Genomic DNA, 11,916 nt, shown 5'->3' with positions numbered 1-11,916 from the left:
ATACATGTCATATATCAGTGCTGGAAGTGTGCACTGTGGGAGGTCATCCCGACCTGACTGGCTGATTGTAAGTCCCCTCAGTCAAAGCGAGGGTTTCTGCCGCTGTAACCGCCGCCCCATCTCACCCACATCACACCCGCACCTCAAGCCAGACCTCACCCGCATCTCACCTCCTCCGGCAACAGATTCACGTGCTCCACACAAACAAACATCCGCCTCGTGGACACTTGCTGTCACGTGACCCACATACCAATGTTGTCAAGTGTACAGTTCGGCAAGGCTCCCCGTATTTGCGCTCACGGAATGTACAGTTTGTGAAGCTTATAGCTGATCTAACCCCTACGGGCAGGACATAACTGACCGAAAACAGACGTGAAAAGAAGAGTGTAAAGGAAAGTGAAAACGAAAGTGAAAACAGAAGCGGAAACAGGCGAATCAACCCGTGCAGCTAGCGTGAACCAAGCCGCGTAACTACAAGTGTGTATTGTGTGTCTGTATTGTGCCCCCCCGTGCTGACCCCCCGGAATGTATGTGTGGGTGGTACTGCTGGTCTTCCTCCTGGTTCTCCCGGTCCTCCTCCAAATTAGCCACACCCTCAAGTACTACGTCAAGTTCACCATCTACTACGTGCTCCTCACAGCCATAGGGTCAGGGGTCACAATTCTGTCTCTCTTCAAACCGAAAGACTTAAACAACTTCAGGTATGTCCGCCATGTTTTCCCAGCCCCTCTGTTGGTGGGGAGAGTCTGTTCTCTGTTGTATTAGTGGGGAGTGTCTGTCATGCAGACCCTGAAACAAATATATCCAATACAGCCCATGCAAGCCGATAATGTTTGGTAAGTCTAGATTACCGCATTATCTTAAAATGAAGAAAGTCTCTGGGCTCCTTTTTAAAATATTTTCTAACTATAATTTAACAACTTTTTTTTCTGTAAACGATGTTTATTTCAGAGACTAGATGTTAGTGTAGTGTGGAGTGTCAGTTACCTGTTATATAAGTGGGTAGTGTTCGTTTCGTATTGTATAAGGGGAAAGCGTCTGTTATCTGCTGTATAAGTGGGGAGCGTCTGTAAGCATGATGCAAAGGAGTTGAGCGTATGTTACTTATTGTATAAGGGGGTAGTGTCTGTTAGCTGTTGTAGAAGTGGGGAGTGTCTGTTACCTGTGGTATAAGTGGGGAGTGTCTGATACCTGTGGTATAAGTGGGTAGTGTCTGTTACCTGTTGTAGAAGTGGGTAGTGTCTGTTACCTGTGGTATAAGGGGGTAGTGTCTGTTACCTGGTGTATAAGTGGGGAGTGTCTATTACCTGTGGTATAAGGGGGTAGTGTCTGTTACCTGTGGTATAAGTGGGGAGTGTCTGTTACCTGTGGTAAAAGGGGGTAGTGTATGTTACCTGTGGTATAAGGGGGTAGTGTCTGTTACCTGTTGTAGAATTGGGGAGTGTCTGTTACCTGGTGTATAAGGGGGTAGTGTCTGTTACCTGTTGTAGAAGTGGGGAGAGTCTGTTACCTGGTGTATAAGTGGGGAGTGTATGTTACCTGTGGTATAAGGGGTTATCGTCTGTTACCTGTGGTATAAGGGGGTAGTGTCTGTTATCTGGTGTATAAGTGGGGAGTGTCTGTTACCTGTGGTATAAGGGGGTAGTGTCTGTTACCTGGTGTATAAGTGGGGCGTGTCTATTACCTGTGGTATAAGGGGGTAGTGTCTGTTATCTGGTGTATTTGTGGGGAGCGTCTTTTACCTGGTGTATAAGGAGGTAGTGTCTGTTACCCGGTGTATAAGTGGGGAGTGTCTGTTACCTGTGGTATAAGGGGGAAGTGTCTGTTACCTGGTGTATAAGTGGGGAGCGTCTGTTACCTGTGGTATAAGGGGGTAGTGTCTGTTACACAGTGTATATTGAACCAGTGGGTAGATGCGGCTGAATACTCGCCCACTAACTCACTTTAGTATCAGGTATAGCGTGTTTGTTATCTGTCATACCAATAAGTAGTGCCTAGCTCGTTTGTGTATTAAAAGGCCGCAGATCACTCTGACATAACTCTTTATTATAACCGGATGCTATATTTCAGTTATGCTGCTGTAGCGTTCAACCTGGTGCGGAAGGCGTTTGGTATCCATACGGAAGTGATTGATGAGGAGAACCTCCGTTCAGATGAACCGTACATCCTAGTGTCCAACCACCAGAGCTCCTTGGATCTAATGGGTGAGTCAAAGCTCCCTGGATCTAATGGGTGAGTCAGAGCTCTCTGGATCAAATGGGTGAGTCAGAGCTCCTTGGATCCCATGGGTGAGTCAGATCTCTCCACATCTCATGGGTGAGTCAGAGCTCCCAAGACCTCACTGGCGAGTCTCAGATTTCCCTTGATCTCATGGGTGAGTCAGATCTCAATGGATCTCACGGGCGAGTCAGATCTCCCTCTGTCTTATGGATGAGTCAGATCTCCCTGGATCTCATGGGCGAGTCAGATCTCCATAGATCTCACGGGCGAGTCAGATCGCAAAGGTGAATAAGATCTCCTTGGATCTTATGTGTGAGTCACAGATCTCTCAGGGTCTCAGGGCCTAGTGGTTAAAGCGTTCGCTTGTCACGCCGAAGACCCGGGTTCGATTCCCGACATGGTAACAATGTGTGAAGCCCATTTCTGGTGTCCCCCGCCGTGATATTGCTGGAATATTGCTAAAAGCGGCGTAAAACCATACTCACTCACTCACTGAACCTACTGGATGATTTTTATGAGGGGCGGTCGGGTGGCCTAGTGGTTAAAGCGTTCGCTCGTCACGCCGAAGACCCGGGTTCGATTCCCGACATGGTTACAATGTGTGAAGCCAATTTCTGGTGTCCCCCGCCGTGATATTGCTGGAATATTGCTAAAAGCGGCGTAAAACCATACTCACTCACTCACTGAACCTACTGGATGATTTTATGAGAATACAAAGCGCTCGTAAAATATCATCATTATGCGTGTCAGGTGATGTGGCTTTGTGATCTGGGTGTAACGCAGCTTCGAACTGTATTCCAGTTATATCACGGCGTATCAGCTTGATGTGGGAGGAAAACTCGAAGTGATGCTCGTCACTGATGTTTACCGCTTCGGTGAAACCCACGAACACAGATATGGTGCTGACAAACCTAGAAACATACTCGGGGGGCGAACCGGGCGAAACAATCATAGGTTCCTGGCGTGCACAAGGGACAGAACCCTCCTCAGCGAATTGCGGCGCGTTTAGGATGACGTGTTTACTGACGTGACGTTATATTTGTGCACCCAGGAATGGCTGTTATCAAGCCCCCGAATTGTACTTGTCTGGCTAAGAAGGAGATTAAGTACGCAGCAGGACCTTTCGGACTGGCGATATGGTTGAGCGGCGGCATTTTCATTGACCGCCTGGACAAGGAGAAGGCCATGTCCACCATGGCGAAGACAGCTGACATCATCAACAGAGACAAGGTGGGTCAAGGTCAACGCGTAACTAAAGTTCTCACGGAAATGAAAAAAACCTGTTTTTTCGATCTCAGATTTTAAATAAATGCAGTTGATATACAAAATATATAAATATTCAAACAACTCAATTGGTACTAATTGGGCCTTGGCACAAATACAGCGTATCAAAGGTTTTTATGTCTTTTTACACGTAAAAGTGTGTAAAAATATGAACATAACAGACTACTGTGAAACTGAGCATAACCAGGTGTTAGTAGATCAAGGTGAATGTCCATGACCTATGACACCTTGACGACAGGTGAAAACAGGTGCTTGAAACCCACGTGCATGTGATTGTCAGTGGTTAGTGATTTGTCAGTGGCATTGTGGGATAGTGAATCATCGTCAAAATATCAGAACGTAAAAGTAACATATTCCCTTCTCAAACAACAACTTACATGTCATTATTTTTATGTACATAAACATACCTGTTCTTTTTATTGTTGTTTTGATAACTTTTTTTTCCAGGCTAATTTGCATAATGCCTATAGCCTGTTTCTGCCATGTCAATTTGGACTTTTTTCATTTCCATGAGTACTTTAGTGTAGGTCAGGGATAAGGTGCAGAAAAGCTATAGGTCCGGGGTGACGTACAGAGACGCTATCAGTCGAGGTTGACGTACACGGACGCTATAAGTCAAGGTTGCCGTACAGAGACACCATCAGTTGGGGATGCCGTACAGAGACATCAGTCGAGGTTGACGTAAACAGACGCTGTAGTCGAGGTTGACGTACATAAACGCTGTAGTTGAGATTGACGTAAAGAGACGCTGTAGTCGAGGTTGACGTAGAGAGACGCTGTAGTCGAGGTTGACGTACATAAACGCTGTAGTCGAGGTTGACGTAAACAGACGCTGTAGTCGAGGTTGACGTACATAAACGTTGTAGTCGAGGTTGACGTAAAGAGACGCTGTAGTCGAGGTTGACGTAAAGAGACGCTGTAGTCGAGGTTGACGTAAAGAGACGCTGTAGTCGAGGTTGACGTAAAGAGACGCTGTAGTCGAGGTTGACGTAAAGAGAAGCTGTAGTCGAGGTTGACGTAAAGAGACGCTGTAGTCGAGGTTGACGTAAAGAGAAGCTGTAGTCGAGGTTGACGTAAAGAGATGCTGTAGTCGAGGTTGACGTAAAGAGAAGCTGTAGTCGAGGTTGACGTAAAGAGAAGCTGTAGTCGAGGTTGACGTAAAGAGATGCTGTAGTCGAGGTTGACGTAAAGAGACGCTGTAGTCGAGGTTGACGTAAAGAGACGCTGTAGTCGAGGTTGACGTAAAGAGATGCTGTAGTCGAGGTTGACGTAAAGAGATGCTGTAGTCGAAGTTGACGTAAAGAGATGCTGTAGTCGAGGTTGACGTAAAGAGATGCTGTAGTCGAGGTTGACGTAAAGAGATGCTGTAGTCGAGGTTGACGTAAAGAGATGCTGTAGTCGAGGTTGACGTACAAGGGCACGCACGAAGCCCATAAGCACGAGTGCCACAGAACATGTAGTACAGTGCATGTTTATGCAGAGACAGTTGATTGACACACTACAGGTACCTCTGTAGTGTAGTGTGTTAGGGACGTGACAGTCTATAAAGACAATGTAATTCATGTCCTCTGCAGTGCAAGGTGTGGATCTTCCCCGAGGGAAAGAGGAACCACGGGGGATCCCTGCTGCCCTTCAAGAAGGGGGCGTTCCATCTGGCAGTACAGGCAAAGGTAAGTAGAGCGGGAAGGGGAATATCTACTAGACTAGAACAGTCGAGCGTTGTCACTAGTGGGTTGAGATATAAGAAAGTGGTCAGTGCATGTGTTGAGACATGTAGTAAGTGCAGGTGTTGAGACGTGTAGTAAGTGCAGGTGTCGAGACATGTAGTAAGTGCAGGTGTCAAGACATGGAGTAAGTTCAGGTGTCGAGACATGTAGTAAGTGCAGGTGTTAAGACATGTAGTAAGTGCAGGTATTGAGACATGTAGTTAGTGCAGGTGTCGAGACATGTAGTTAGTGCAGGTGTTAAGACATGTAGTTAGTGCAGGTGTCGAGACTTGTAGTAAGTGCAGGTGTCGAGACATGTAGTTAGTGTAGGTGTCGAGACATGTAGTAAGTGCAGGTGTCGAGACATGTAGTAAGTGCAGGTGTCGAGACATGTAGTAAGTGCAGGTGTTAAGACATGTAGTAAGTGCAGGTATTGAGACATGTAGTTAGTGCAGGTGTCGAGACTTGTAGTAAGTGCAGGTGTTAAGACATGTAGTAAGTGCAGGTGTTAAGACATGTAGTTAGTGCAGGTGTCGAGACTTGTAGTAAGTGCAGGTGTCGAGACATGCAGTTAGTGCAGGTGTCGAGACATGTAGTAAGTGCAGGTGTCGAGACATGTAGTAAGTGCAGGTGTCGAGACATGTAGTAAGTGCAGGTGTTAAGACATGTAGTAAGTGCAGGTGTTAAGACATGTAGTTAGTGCAGGTGTCGAGACTTGTAGTAAGTGCAGGTGTCGAGACATGCAGTTAGTGCAGGTGTCGAGACATGTAGTAAGTGCAGGTGTAAAGACATGTAGTAAGTGCAGGTGTCGAGACATGTAATAAGTGCAGGTGTTAAGACATGTAGTAAGTGCAGGTATTGAGACATGTAGTTAGTGCAGGTGTCGAGACTTGTAGTAAGTGCAGGTGTCGAGACATGTAGTTAGTGCAGGTGTCGAGACATGTAGTAAGTGCAGGTGTTAAGACATGTAGTAAGTGCAGGTGTCGAGACATGTAGTAAGTGCAGGTGTTAAGACATGTAATAAGTGCAGGTGTTAAGACATGTAGTAAGTGCAGGTGTTAAGACATGTAGTAAGTGCAGGTGTCGAGACATGTAGTTAGTGCAGGTGTTAAGACATGTAGTTAGTGCAGGTGTCGAGACATGTAGTAAGTGCAGGTGTCGAGACATGTAGTATGTGCAGGTGTTAAGACATGTAGTAAGTGCAGGTGACGAGACATGTAGTAAGTGCAGGGGTCGAGACATGTAGTAAGTTCAGGTGACGAGACATGTAGTAAGTGCAGGTGTCGAGACATGTAGTAAGTGCAGGTGTCTAGACGTGTAGTAAGTGCAGGTGTCTAGACGTGTAGTAAGTGCAGGTGTTAAGACATGTAGTAAGTGCAGGTGTCGAGACATGTAGTAAGTGCAGGTGTTAAGACATGTAGTAAGTGTCAACCGTCTGTCAGTGCAGGTGCCCGTGGTCCCCGTGGTCTTCTCCTCCTACTCTGGATTCTATGACAAGGAGAACAAGCATTTTGATACGGGTAGGTGCTCAGTACTTTGATACTTTCTCCTTCAAAACTCTAGAGAACTCGCTATGTATTCAGTGACCTGCGACCAGAGCTCGTGCGTTATAACTAAGGTATGCATTACGTCATGTTTTTATGCCACATTAAGCTGTGATTCAACTTAAATACTTTTCATAGCGGCGTCAAACCAAACTCACTCACGCCGTCTATATCCTTCTCGTTGAACTCGGGGCGTGTTTGTAGTCTAGTGGTTAAAGCGTTCGGTCGTCACGCCAAAGACCCGGGTTCGAAAACCAACATGGGTACAATGGGTGAAGCCCATTTCTGGTGTCTTCCTTCGCGATATTGCTGGAATATATCAAAAAATTGTGTAAAAGCATACTCACTCACTCTATACTCTTCTCGTTGAACACTCATTTTTCTTGCTATGCACTTTTATTGACTTTAAGTCAATACTCTAACTACATCGTCTCAAAGATCTATCGGGGCGGTCGGGTAGCCTAGTGGTTAAAGCGTTCGCTCGTCACGCCGAAGACCCGGGTTCGATTCCCGACATGGGTACAATGTGTGAAGCCCATTTCTGGTGTCCCCCGCCGTGATATTGCTGGAATATTGCTAAAAGTGGTGGAAAACCGTACTCACTCACTCACTCACTCGCTCACTCACTCACTCAAAGATCTATCAATGTTCTCTCTCCACGCTCTCACAGATCTCTAAATACCCCCCCCCCTGCACCTTCTCAAAGATCTCTCAGTGCTCCCTCTACATCCTTTCAAAGATTTCTCAATACCCTTTCTGCATCATCTCAGAGATGTTTCAAATCTCCCTCTTCACCCTCTCAGAGAACTCTTAATGTTCCCTCTCCACCCTCTCAAAGATCTCTCAGCGCTGTCAGTGCTCCCTCTACACCCTTGCAAATTCAATTTCTCAATATCCCTTCTACGTCGTCATTTCAGAGATATTCTAAATATCCCACTCCACCCTCTCCACCCTCTCAGAGAACTCTCAATATTCCTTTGTGAGTTCGAAGCCCGGTTGGTTCTGAATATGTTTCCTGGGTTGCCAGCACCATACTCGTGTTCGTGGGTTGCACCAAAGTGGTAAATGTCTGAGACGCGCATCACTTCGAACTCCCCCCTCTACATCCGCTCAGAGATATCAACACATCAGGTGTATGACTGACGCATAAAATATGAAACATCAACGCCAGAGAATTAGAGCCAGTCTCGATCAGACCACGAAACAGATTCCATTGGGGTGAACATTAGTTGAATGGATGACATCTGATCGTATGTATCATAGCAACCGGATATAACACACCAGGGCAATGTGTGTCATGTCCATGGTATTAACACATCAAGTCAACATGTGTCATGAACCACTGACTGAATCCGACAGTGAAGTGAACCACCGCACCAGAGTAGATGTCGCATAATGTCTGTCTTGAGTCGTATTGTGTAGTTTATTCTATGGTGTAGAACATCAAGTGTTTCATTTTGTGTGCTGAGTGTTGAGTGTTGTTTGTTGTTGTGTCGTCCTGTGTAGAACATCATGTTATGTTGTACGTCGTGTTGTGTAGAACATCATGTTGTGTTGTACGTCGTGTTGTGTAGAACATCATGTTGTGTTGTACGTCGTGTTGTGTAGAACATCATGTTGTGTTGTACGTCGTGTTGTGTAGGACATCATGTTGTGTTGTACGTCGTGTTGTGTAGAACATCATGTTATGTTGTACGTCGTGTTGTGTAGAACATCATGTTGTGTTGTAAGTCGTGTTGTGTAGAACATCATGTTGTGTTGTACGTCGTGTTGTGTAGAACATCATGTTGTGTTGTACGTCGTGTTGTGTAGAACATCATGTTGTGTTGTACGTCGTGTTGTGTAGAACATCATGTTGTGTTGTACGTCGTGTTGTGTAGAACATCATGTTGTGTTGTACGTCGTGTTGTGTAGAACATCATGTTGTGTTGTACGTCGTGTTGTGTACAACATCATGTTGTGTTGTACGTCGTGTTGTGTAGAACATCATGTTATGTTGTACGTCGTGTTGTGTAGAACATCATGTTGTGTTGTACGTCGTGTTGTGAAGAACATCATGTTGTGTTGTACGTCGTGTTGTGTAGAACATCATGTTATGTTGTACGTCGTGTTGTGTAGAACATCTTGTTGTGTTGTACGTCGTGTTGTGTAGAACATCATGTTGTGTTGTACGTCGTGTTGTGTAGAACATCATGTTGTGTTGTACGTCGTGTTGTGTAGGACATCATGTTGTGTTGTACGTCGTGTTATGTAGAACATCATGTTGTGTTGTACGTCGTGTTGTGTAGAACATCATGTTGTGTTGTACGTCGTGTTGTGTAGAACATCATGTTGTGTTGTACGTCGTGTTGTGTAGAACATCATGTTGTGTTGTACGTCGTGTTGTGTAGAACATCATGTTGTGTTGTACGTCGTGTTGTGTAGAACATCATGTTGTGTTGTACGTCGTGTTGTGTAGAACATCATGTTGTGTTGTACGTCGTGTTGTGTAGGACATCATGTTGTGTTGTACGTCGGGTTGTGTAGAACATCATGTTGTGTTGTACGTCGGGTTGTGTAGAACATCATGTTGTGTTGTACGTCGGGTTGTGTAGAACATCATGTTGTGTTGTACGTCGTGTTGTGTAGAACATCATGTTGTGTTGTACGTCGTGTTGTGTAGAACATCATGTTGTGTTGTACGTCGGGTTGTGTAGAACATCATGTTGTGTTGTACGTCGGGTTGTGTAGAACATCATGTTGTGTTGTACGTCGGGTTGTGTATGGTATCATGTCGTGTTTAGGGCCGTGTTCTGTGGCCTGTTTAGTGTGTCATATCACTGACCAATTCTCACTGACTTTGTCCCAACAGGACGGTTCACCATCACGTGCCTGCCTCCCGTCCCAACTACCGGGATGACGTCGGATGACGTCACGGAGCTCACGGACAACGTCTATACCCGGATGTTGGAGGTTTATAACCGGACGTCACCACCTCCATCTGGTGGCTGTACCCAATGATCCTTCTTCGCTGCCGGAAGTGGAACAAGTTGTTTGTTGTTTCGGTGTATTTGTGTTTCCCGACTGACGCCATGACACACAGTACTACTTCCACAACACGGGGAGACCGCTATCTCCATGGGGTGGAGAGAACCAGAAGACAACTGTGGCAAATATAGGATGTAACATCACATGCCTGGGCTGTGCTAGACCAGGTCGTACTCCAAGAAAGAAATGAACAGTGTATATAATGCCCTTGTAATAAATACTTCTGTGGTTTTTGTTTGCTCTTATTAGACTTCTAATAGGTCCGTTGACCGACCCTTTGAAAATCGTGTGTCTCCCTTCCCCACACAGCCGGCCCCCACCCGAGCCCGTGTGTCTGCCTTCCCCACACATTACCGGACCCCACCCCAGCCCGCGTGTCTGCCTCCCCTACACATCACCGGACCCCACCCCAGCCCGTGTGTCTGCCTCCCCTACACAGCCGGACCCCACCCCAGGCCTTGTGTCTGCCTTCCCTAGACATCACCGGACCCCACCCCAGCCCGTGTGTCTGCCTCCCCTACACAGCCGGACCCCACCCCAGCCCGTGTGTCTGCCTCCCCTACACATCACCGGACCCCACCCCAGCCCGCGTGTCTGCCTCCCCCACCACATTACCGGACCCCACCCCAGCCCGTGTGTCTGCCTCCCCCACACGGTCGGACCCCACCCCAGGCCTTGTGTCTGCCTTCCCTAGACAGCCGGACCCCACCCCAGCCCGTGTGTCTGCCTCCCCTACACATCACCGGACCCCACCCTAGCCCGTGTGTCTGCCTCCCCTACACATCACCGGACCCCACCCCAGCCCGTGTGTCTGCATCCCCTACACAGCCGGACCCCACCCCAGGCCCGTGTGTCTGCCTCCCCTACACAGCCGGACCCCACCCCAGCCCCTTTGTCTGCCTTCCCAACACACTACCGGACCCCACCCCAGGCCCGTGTGTCTGTCTCCCCTACACATCACCGGACCCCAACCCAGCCCGTGTGTCTGCCTCCCCTACACATCACCGGACCCCACCCCAGCCCGTGTGTCTGCATCCCCTACACATCACCGGACCCCACCCCAGCCCGTGTGTCTGCATCCCCTACACAGCCGGACCCCACCCCATCCCGTGTGTCTGCCTCCCCTACACATCACCGGACCCCACCCCAGCCCGTGTGTCTGCATCCCCTACACAGCCGGACCCCACCCCAGGCCCGTGTGTCTGCCTCCCCTACACAGCCGGACCCCACCCCAGCCCCTTTGTCTGCCTTCCCAACACACTACCGGACCCCACCCCAGGCCCGTGTGTCTGTCTCCCCTACACATCACCGGACCCCAACCCAGCCCGTGTGTCTGCCTCCCCTACACATCACCGGACCCCACCCCAGCCCGTGTGTCTGCATCCCCTACACAGCCGGACCCCACCCCAGCCCGTGTGTCTGCCTCCCCTACACAGCCGGACCCCACCCCAGCCCCTTTGTCTGCCTTCCCAACACATTACCGGACCCCACCCAAGCCCGTGTGTCTGCCTCCCCTACACAGCCGGAGCCCACCCCAGCCCGTGTGTCTGTCTTCCCCACACATCACCGTTCCCCACCCCAGGCCGTGTCTCTCCCTTCCCCACACATCACCGGACCCCTCCCCAGGCCGTGTGTCTGCCTCCCCGAAAATGCCCAACCCCACCCTAGTCCGGGTAGTCTGCGTAAAGCCTCAAGGGTGACTTTTAAACATACAGGGGCGGTCGGGTAGCCTAGTGGTTAAAGCGTTCGCTCGTCACGCCGAAGACCCGGGTTCGATTCCCGACATGGGTACAATGTGTGAAGCCCATTTCTAGTGTCCCCCGCCGTGATATTGCTGGAATATTGCTAAAAGCGGCGTAAAACCATACTCACTCATTCACTTTAAACATGAACCTGTTGCTTATGTCAACTAATCAATCGGTGACCAGCACAACTGTAACTACCGTGCACATTTCCGTGTACGTTAGCAGTGGAGCAGACACTGTTTCTGGCACTGGCTTTGGACCAGGAAATGTACAGATGCTATGACGGACGTGTCAAATTCTTTATAAATATTCCACTGCTGCCAGATGAAAGAGCAGCACAGTTTAGCAACAGGAACCTCCACTTAACTCCGTCGCCTGCTTCATCAGCGT

General features: G+C 48.4%; 2 protein-coding genes across 2 annotated transcripts; both read left to right on the top strand.

The window, feature by feature from the left end:
- LOC139459600 (1-acyl-sn-glycerol-3-phosphate acyltransferase alpha-like) lies at window positions 1-10,014 on the top strand. Its single transcript, XM_071241163.1, has 6 exons — window positions 1-701; window positions 2,071-2,204; window positions 3,272-3,450; window positions 5,079-5,174; window positions 6,658-6,730; window positions 9,606-10,014. The coding sequence occupies exons 1-6, from the start codon at window positions 526-528 to the stop codon at window positions 9,752-9,754; spliced, it is 807 nt and encodes a 268-aa protein (XP_071097264.1). The 5' UTR covers window positions 1-525; the 3' UTR covers window positions 9,755-10,014.
- On the top strand, window positions 9,968-11,449 carry LOC139459450 (uncharacterized). The gene is made up of 2 exons (XM_071240896.1): window positions 9,968-9,976; window positions 10,259-11,449. Exons 1-2 carry the CDS (start codon window positions 9,968-9,970, stop codon window positions 11,447-11,449), a joined length of 1,200 nt encoding a protein of 399 aa, XP_071096997.1.
- Window positions 11,450-11,916: the final 467 nt, after the last annotated feature.

The sequence above is a fragment of the Haliotis cracherodii genome, unplaced genomic scaffold, assembly GCF_022045235.1.
Source record: "Haliotis cracherodii isolate W230 unplaced genomic scaffold, xgHalCrac1.p SCAF_13, whole genome shotgun sequence".
In the NCBI taxonomy this organism is placed as follows: domain Eukaryota; kingdom Metazoa; phylum Mollusca; class Gastropoda; order Lepetellida; family Haliotidae; genus Haliotis; species Haliotis cracherodii.
The sequence above is the reverse complement of the archived record's forward strand: the minus strand, read 5'-3'. Positions and strand labels throughout refer to the sequence as shown.

Excerpts from the sequence above, each read along its gene's own strand:
- LOC139459600 (XM_071241163.1), top strand. The coding sequence starts at position 526 with ATGTATGTGTGGGTGGTACTGCTGGTCTTCCTCCTGGTTCTCCCGGTC. Across the intron at positions 5,175-6,657 it reads ATCTGGCAGTACAGGCAAAG|GTGCCCGTGGTCCCCGTGGT; the intron begins GTAAGTAGAGCG and ends CTGTCAGTGCAG. Across the intron at positions 6,731-9,605 it reads GAACAAGCATTTTGATACGG|GACGGTTCACCATCACGTGC; the intron begins GTAGGTGCTCAG and ends TTGTCCCAACAG.